Source organism: Pipistrellus kuhlii, unplaced genomic scaffold (genome assembly GCF_014108245.1).
Source record: "Pipistrellus kuhlii isolate mPipKuh1 unplaced genomic scaffold, mPipKuh1.p scaffold_m20_p_35, whole genome shotgun sequence".
Classification (NCBI taxonomy): domain Eukaryota; kingdom Metazoa; phylum Chordata; class Mammalia; order Chiroptera; family Vespertilionidae; genus Pipistrellus; species Pipistrellus kuhlii.
The window spans coordinates 1,770,914-1,779,444 of NW_023425535.1; the positions used below are offsets into that span (position 1 = coordinate 1,770,914).

The following is an 8,531-nucleotide window of genomic DNA, read 5'->3' on the forward strand; positions in this document are numbered from 1 at the left end:
TCTGTTGAAGCAGAGAGCCATCAACACAACAGCCCCATAGACATGCCTTTCATCTCCTGCTACACCCTGTGAGGGGGCCACAGCTGGACAGTAATGTTCATGGGTCTCTTTGTTGGCCTGGCCCCAGACCAGCCGTCCTGCACAGTGTCCTCTCTGAGCCCCCAAATAAGAGAGGGCAGGGCATGAAGTGAGCCTCCAGCTGGTACCTACTCCAGCAGACTGCTGTCACCCGAGCCCACCTGATTCCCCCAGGGCAGTGTGGGAGGGAGCAGGGCTGGGCTTGCCCACTCCTCATCCAAAAGGGGTATGGACAGACCGCTTGCTTTGTTCTTGTGTGGGGCCCAATAGATGTGTGATTTGCAGATTAAAATCTCTTTCTCACTGGCTTCGAGTTTTTCCAGGGCGGCATGCTCAGTGCCTCATCGCTGGGACCTAGCACATGCATGAGCAGGATGCACGTGGGAGCTGAGTGAAAGCACTGCCTGCATGCACCAGTGATGCCTCAGTGGATGCAAAGCCCTGGCGCTGTGGGGTGGGCTGTGCCTGGGCCGCCTCTGGCCAGCAGGTTCCCAGTGCAGGTGGCATAGGAGCGCTAAGGGAGGTGGTCCAGGGAAGCTGGGCAGCCCAGTCCCCTGGGCTCCACCTAATAGTCTGGAGATTAATTTGGAAGAGGCAGCAGAAGTGAGCCAGACCAAGGGGGAGCAAAGGCCAGGTATTAAGGCTAGTAGGACCCAACCTCTACCCTCAGAGATCCCTCTAAGCTAATGTAAGCCTGTAGAGACCCCCATGCTTTCTACTCGCCCATTCCCCCCAACCCTGCTTCCCTGCACCCCGACCCTAGGTTCAGTCCATCTGGGGCTGGGCAGGGGCACAGTTGACCCAAGGACAGAGCATCCAGGGATGTCCCGACCCGCGGGACAACAACGGGGGGCACGCAGGAACCACCTAAGAGAATGAATCAAACAAGGAACGCGGAAAGAATGGAGGCAAGACAAGGTTCTGATCAAGCCTCAGTTTTATTCTCTGAAATGGCTGTATTTATACAGCAGAGACAAAGGGGGGCAGGGCCGCCCATGCAGGGGGGGTCTTTGGTATGGCAACACAGGATTGACTAATTGCCAGAGGCGGTGTGACATTCCAAGGTGCAACATTCCAAGGCTGGGCTATCTAGGGGGGAGGATCAGGAAGGGGAAGAGGCAGGAAGACAGGAGATGCTAAACCCCAGGTTAATCTTATCTTCTGGCCAAGCCCTCAGGGCACCACACAACTTCTGCTAGAAGGAACTTAATTCTATTTTCTTAAGACTGAGTTGCTTGCCTCAACTCTGCTAGCTCCCAACACAGGGAGAGGGGTGACTCTGATACAGTGATGAAGGTGCCCAGGGCCACCTGGAAGCTCCGGGCAGAGAATGGAGGGTCCCTCAGAGCACTATACCAGCGTGCTCCGGGCTCAGTGGTCCCCCGAACAGCCAGCACCATGCAGTTTAGGAGCTGCCCTGCCTACCCAGGAAGCAGCAGTATCCAGGTGAGGGTCCACCCCCCACACAGCAAGGTTTTGAGGGGGCAACAGGGGAAGGTCAGGTTGGTAAAAGCTCTAAAGACAGTGCAGCCCATGCTTCCTCTGCTCCGGCCCTGGGCCAGCGCCATAGCTGGAAGGTACCTACTAGCCAAACCTCAGAGACCCTGGTCTCAGAGCGGCTCACAGGGCAAAGCAGCATGGTTTCCTGGGGGCCACGGCGGCCCCTGCCCAGAGCCTGCTGCTCCTCCTCCTTGGCTTGGGCGTCTAGAGGGCATAGGTGTCTGTCTGGTGCCCTCCTGGCTTCCAACAGCTTCCCGCAGAGATCTGGGCCTGCCCCAGGGACCCAACCCAGCTCTGCCGGCCCCTGCGCTCCAGCGACTCCCCGCCAGCCCCCGCTTAACCCCCCAAGCCTGGCTCCCGCTAGCTACTGCCGCCCTTTCCCCACCTCCTGCCTCTTCCAGGACGGGAGAGAGGCAAGCGCTGGAGGTTCCTTCAGGATGGCAGGGTGAGACCTGCAGACCCTCCTCCTGGCACCGAAGGGGCAGCCCTTGGCTCGCAGCAGATGGGGCCCAGGAGAAGCTATGCGTGTGGAGCCGGCGCTCCGATGGCCAAGCCTCTCCAAGCCCTCGTCCCCCTACGTCTCAGCGTCCTGCTCCCCGCGCCCTGCCCCGTTCTGGTGGGTGAGCGCCCGAGCTGAAGAGCCCCCGTCTCCGGGCGGCCCCATCACCCGCTGCCGATCCGGACCTGGAGGACTCGAGGTCCCGGGCGTGTGGTCCGGCGGCTCTGGACGGAGCCCCGTCTGCGCCCCGCGCCAGCCCAGCCTCTCACCTGCTCTCAGCGGCCGCGCCTTGCCGCCCGGAGCAGCACGGGGGCCAGGAGGGGGGCTGAAGGGATCTGGGGGCGCGTCGGCAGAGCGAGGGTGAGGGCTGCTGCCTCTGTCGGCGGTGGCAGAGCCTCCGACGACGTGGTCCGGTCCCCGCGGCTCCCAACCTGCAGGCTGCCAGCGATCCGCCGCGCCTGTCCTCTTCTGTTCCTCCTCCCGCCCCTCTCTTCTTCCCCTCCCTCCCTCCCCCAGCCCCACCCTCCCTCCCTCCCTCCCTCCCTCCTCCCTCTCCGTCCTCTGTCCCCCACCTCCCACTTCCCGCAGCCTTTCCGGATCCCACCTCCCGGCTCCCCGCCCAGCCGGGACCAGTTGGTACAGGGTAGCAGAGTCCTCAGCTGCGAAGGGCGTGCAGCACACTGCCCTGCCCCACCCGTGCCCATGGCCCCCGCCCAGCCCCCACCTCCTGCCCGGCCCGCCCCCACTCCCCGATTATCCTGGCCGCCACTGCGTCTGCAAAGCCCTGGGGAGGGTGAGTCCGGGGAAATCTCCCCACGGTCTCCGCCATGCTCAAGCCCTACTATATGCAACTCCCTTCAAAATAATGATAACCGCCCCTTTGTTAATCACTGCAGCCCCCCTCCGCTGCCATACTGGGGTGGGGGAGATACAGACCTGGGGATGCCTAGAGATGGGCAGCCAGAGGCAACCGCTCCTGCAGACAAAGCACTCCTCCCCCACTTCCTTGTGGATCCTCTCAGCTTGACCCACAAAGCAGACCCTGCCCAACAGCAGCACAGCCAGACACACACGACAGCCCTGCTCACGCAGCCTGCACACAGCCCCGCACACAGCCCCGCTGATCACAGGTGCTGCACCAGGGGCCTGTCCGCCCTGGAGTGGGGGCACTCTGCCTTAGGCAGGCTGCAAGCTCTAGGGCTGGGGCTCCCGGGACCCGCATTCCAGATGGGGAGACCTCTCTGGCAACTTCTACCCAGGATGGGGTGGAGTCGGCTGGGGAGGGGTGGCGGTTAGCATCAGATCCCACTCTGGTCCCACTCAGACCCACAGGCAAGGATACAGCCAGACAACTGCTTCGCCACTGCCCTTAGGATAGAGCCCGGCTCTCTAACGAGCACACAGCACACACATGTGTTCTGGAGATGGGACTTCTGCCAGGAACAGCCCCGCCCCTGCTCCATTCTGAGAATCTAGCCCAGGTAGGATGCCTGGCTCGGCTCATGGGAAGCCGCTCCCTAGTGCTCAGAGGCAGGTGTCTGGCGCAGGGCGTGTCGTGTCCTAGACTCTAGGACGTCCAGGACCTAGAGGGCCGGGGCCTACACCTGGCTCACCGGGGGTGGCACCCTGGGGCGCTGAGCTGTCACATGCGGAGGGGAATGTGAAGGGGGAGCCGGTGGGTGAGAGCCCTTGTTGCGGTGCTTCTTCCTATGTATCTGTCTGTCTACGTAGTAAAAGGGCCACATCGGCTTCCCGGGTGTTCCCTGCTGAAACTTGGATTAGGGCTGGACCAAAGTCATCCTCCCCTCCCCCCATCTCCACCCCCCGCCTGGCCGCCCAGCCCACCAGTAAAGAGACTCGGTCTGGGACAGATATGGTTTATTGATTTGGGCCAGAGGCAACGCTGTGCAGCGGGCCAAGGTACAGGAGGCAGGACAGACAGACACACAGACCTACACAGGGCGGCCCCGAGGCCCCTTCTGTGCCAGGAGCGCATGGTTTCCCAGGCCGCAGTGCTCCACGCTCCGATGGGCGAGAGGGAGAGGGACACACTGAAGGCAATGGCGAGCGGACGCGGCGGAGGAGTCAGGACAGGACCTGCGCGGGGGGGTCTGGCGCGAGGGGAGGCCTTGATGCTGAGCCGGCGGGTACGCTCTCAGCGGCCACGGGGACCCTGGCGGCGGCGGTGGGGAGAGGGGGCCGCTAGCTGCGGGCGCCATAGCCGGCATAGTCTGTGTAGTCGCCCTCGCACTCGGCAAACGGGCCGGGCGGGCTGCGGAGCGCGCCGTCGGGGCCGGACGCCGGGCACTCCCGCAGGCGCACCGCGTCGTACAGGCCCTGCGGCGGCTCGTCCAGCAGCACCTCGCGCTCGGAGCGGGAGCGCGTCAGGAGGCTCACGCGGCGCAGCAGCAGCAGCACGGGCGCGTAGAGCAGGTTGGCCAGGCCCATGCCCAGGCTCAGCTGCCCGAAGCCCAGCGAGTGCACGATGTGGCCCGCCACGATGGGCCCGAGCGCGTAGGCCACGGAGTAGGAGATGTCGGCGATGGCGTAGACGCTGCCGTAGACGGACACGTGGCGCACGTCCACAAGGAAGGCGAGCGTGGGCAGCAGCGCCGTATCCACCAGCGCGATGCCGAAGCAGAGGCCACAGAGCGCGACCACGAGCGGCGCGAAGGAGCGGCAGGCGGGCACGGCGCACGAGCTGGCGCCGATCACCGCCAGCCCCAGCGCGCCGTACAGCCACTGCAGCTGCGGGTGGCGTGCCGCCAGGCGCACCGTCAGGTACACGCCCAGCACGTGCGGCACGAAGGCCGGCAGCCAGACCATGCCCATCTCCCACTCGGACGCCTCCATCGTGCGCTTCATCCACGTGGCGATGGTGGGCTCCAGGAAGGCGAGCGGGATGTTGCAGGTGGTGAGCGCGCCGGCCACCACGGCGATGTACGGGTCCAGCATGAGGCGGTGGATGGCCGTGCCCACCGGCGGGTTGGCCCGCGCGCGCGCCGCGGCCGAGAAGGGCCTGGCCACCGCCAGCAGCGCCGCCGCGTCCGCCAGCGACACGGCCGCCAGCACCAGGAAGGGCACGCGCTTGCCTGCGAACTCGTAGAGGATGCCCCCGAAGGGCGGCGCCACCAGGCTGCCCAGGCTGATGAAGGCCAGCGCCACGCCCAGCGCTCGGCTGCGCTCCGGCTCCTCGGGGTACTTGTCAGCGATCATGGCGATGCCCGACGTGTCGGCGAAGGCGGAGCCCAGGCCCTGCAGGCTGCGCGCCGCGAACAGCGTGGCGTAGTCCTCGGCGAAGGCGAACAGGACCGTGGAGGCGAACATGACGCCCAGGCCCATGAGCAGCGGCACGTCGTAGCTCATGCGGTCGATGAAGGGCCCGCTGAGCGGGTTCACCAGGAGCTGCAGGATGGCCTTGGAGGCGAACAGCACCCCGATCTTCACGTCCTCGCTCTCCGTCGGATAGCGGGGCCGCAGGGCGGGCCCGGCGGGCTGCGCGGCCGTCGGGGGCTCCGAGCCGTTGGCCGCGGAGCTGGCGTTGGCCAGGACGGGCGGCGGCAGGGTGGGCGCGCACGCCGCCACCTCCGCCTCCACCTCCGGGGTCGGGGTGGGGCCCTCGCTGCCGCCGCGCATGTGGGCGATGTAGTCGGGCACGATGGGCACGATGACCATGTACAGCATGTTGTCCAGGAACAGCGCCACGCACACGATGACCAGCAAGAGGCGGCGCTGCTTGCGGGGCTCCCGCAGCGCCGCGCCCACCGCCTCCGACAGCTTGGCGGCCGCCTCCCGGGCGGGGTCCGCGGGCTCCATCGCCCGCCGGCCGCTCAGAGAGGACGCGGTGCCCGCGGGCAGAGGAGAGCGCTCCGGACTTCGGGGTGCGGTCCGCGCGCGCGGCGCACCCGGAGCCTTAGGCGGCCGCCGGGCTCATGGCCCCGCGCCCCGGGAAAGGCGAGGACCCTGTTGGGCGGGGCGCCGCCGCCGTTCCGAGCGGAGCCCCAGGCCCGCCGCCGCTGTGCAGGGGCGATGGGGCCGGCGGCGCGCGGAGGGGCCGGGGCCGGGGCCGGAGCGGAGCGCGCTGCCCGCCGGCGCCCCCGGAGCCGCCCCGCCGCGGAGAGAACGACGCGCCCCAGGGGCGCGCTGCTGCCCCCACGCCCGCTGCTCGTCCGGCCGCCGCTCTCCCCGCCCCGAGCGCCGGCTCCTGCCTCCTCCTCCGCCGCCGCCTTCTCCTCCTTTTTCCCTCTCCACTCCGGGTTGTGACGCGGTGAGTCCCGGCCCCCGAGTGGCGCCCCGGCCACTGGCGTCGCTCATGCTAATGCGACGTCGGCGGGGCGGGGGCGGGGCGGGGCGCGGCCGCGGGGGTCTCCCTCGGAGAGGGGTCTAGGTGCGCAGAGTCCCGGCCCGGCCTCTGAGGGTGTCGGTGCTCCGTGCGAGGACCGGCTCTCCGCCCGCCCCCATCTCCGTTAGGACCGAGCCCCCTGCCCTCCGGGGGGCGCGCAGCAGCGGCTGGTCCCGGCCGCGGAGAGGGCGCGCCGGGGGCTCAGCGCTCCGCCTCCGCCCGGACCTCCGCGCCGCCGGCAGGAGCCCCCCCTCCCCTGCCCCCCCGAGGTGAGCCGCGGGGTGTCCAGCTGTTCCAGCAGCTGGATCGTGGGGCGGGGACCGGAGGGGCGCGGGGTACTGAGACCCCCAAGCCTTCGTTTGGCCACGCCCCGTGGCCCCTGGAAAGGGGGGGTGTGGAGAGACGAGGAGCTGAGACTGCGGGGCGGGTTCTGAGGACCACCCATTGGGAGGATGTCCCAGCAGAGATTTGGGACTGCGAGCATCTGGGGGATGGGAGGAACGTGGCATTGCGCCCACTGGCTCGGGGTGTCAGCCCTGCCGCTCCCACACTTCGCACTCCCTCATCACCCACTCCCAGCCAGCATTCCCCTTTTCCCCAGGGACCGTCCTGGTCCCCAGCCCCATCTCTTCCCTTCCCCCCTCCTCCCCTCCTCCTCTCCTCCCCTCCTCCTCACCCCTTCCCCTCCTCCTCACCCCTTCCCTCCTCCTCACCCCTTCCCCTCCTCCTCCCCCCTTCCCCTCTGGGCAGTGTGCTCCAGAAAGGGATCCCTTTCTCGGCTCAGGCGAGTCCCGCCCCTTCCCTACCTCCAGTTCCACCCCCATCCCCAGTCTCCAGAGCTGCCTCCAAGTCCCGGGTGGGCTCCAGGGTGGTTGGCCTGGATCCTTTCTGTAAGAAAGACCTTTGAGGCTCCACGCCCCACACCCCTCCCCCTTCTCCTCCCCTAGCCCCCTTCTGCCTCCTCCCCCCATACCCCTCCCCCTTCTACTCCCCTTCCCCCTTCTCCCTCCTCCCCCACACCCCTCCCCCTGTCCCCCGGGGCTGGACTCAGCCGCTTTGCTCCCTCACCTTCAGAAAGGGCCGCACCCACGGAGACCAGGGCGTCCTCATGAGAGCGTTGACCCTGGGTGGCCCCTGAGCCCGCGCTCCGGGCTGCAGGCCGGCGAGGGGCTCTGAGCAGCGGAGGTTGGGAGGCTTGCAGGTGGAGATCCCAGTTTGCTCTCCCTCCAGAGTCCGAGAGCACTCTTCCCTCCTTCTCACCTCGGGGAAACAAGGTCTAGCTTCTTCCCCTGCGCCCCCTCCCCGGGGAGCGCCTGATGCCTGGGAGACAGGCTGAGGCGGCTTTCAGCTCTCTCCCGTTAGTCAGGGTGTCCGGAGCGGCTTCCCGCTCTGGTCTGTTTCTCCATCAGTAAGATGGGGCAAGAGTGCTGCTGATAGGGTGTCTGATAGCGGAAGACAGTGGCAGTGCTGGCTGTTGTAATAATCTGTGAAACGTGCTGTTTTATTTTCCTTTGACAGCTAGGTCTTGCAAAAGCAGAGAAAAGGTAAACCTACCGGGCAGCCTAGCTTCCTGGCTAGTCCCTCTGGTGGGGGAGCCGTGTGGTTCCGGGCTCTGTCCTGGCTGGTGGAGGACTGGGGGCATCGGAAAGCTGGCTCTGCGGCTGAGATGGCTGTGGAATGAGATGATGGAGACAAAGCATCAGGTGAGAATCTTTCCGCTCACCCTGCCCCAGGGAGGGAGTTGCCAGCTCCTGCTCACCTGCTCCCTGTCTAGGGAGGGAGACAAGTCACAGCTTCTCCCTGGCTCCAGCTTGGCCTCTGTTTAAGGAAGGGGGAGAGGAGAGCCCTCTCACTGAGTCCTTGAGCAGAAATGGGGCTGTAGAATGGTTCTGTGGGGGTGAGATAATTATTTTCCACTAGAGGCCCGATGCATTAAATCTATGAAATCTCAGCCCTGGCTTCATCCGGAAGGTTGTCCGGAAGGACGTCTGGAAGATCATTTGTCTATACGGTCTAATTAGCATATTACACTTTTATGTTTATAGATTTTATTTGAGGGCGCTCAGTCGGTACACACAGTCTCTGGCTCATGGCACTCCCTCTAACTGGCTT

The 8,531-nt window shown here is 66.0% G+C and overlaps 1 protein-coding gene across 1 annotated transcript; it reads right to left on the minus strand.

Moving 5' to 3' along the window:
* Window positions 1-3,922: 3,922 nt before the first annotated feature.
* On the minus strand, window positions 3,923-6,297 carry SLC18A3 (solute carrier family 18 member A3). The gene has a single exon (XM_036461248.2). The coding sequence runs from the start codon at window positions 5,891-5,893 to the stop codon at window positions 4,280-4,282; it is 1,614 nt and encodes a 537-aa protein (XP_036317141.1). The 5' UTR covers window positions 5,894-6,297; the 3' UTR covers window positions 3,923-4,279.
* Between the last annotated feature and the right edge of the window lie 2,234 nt (window positions 6,298-8,531).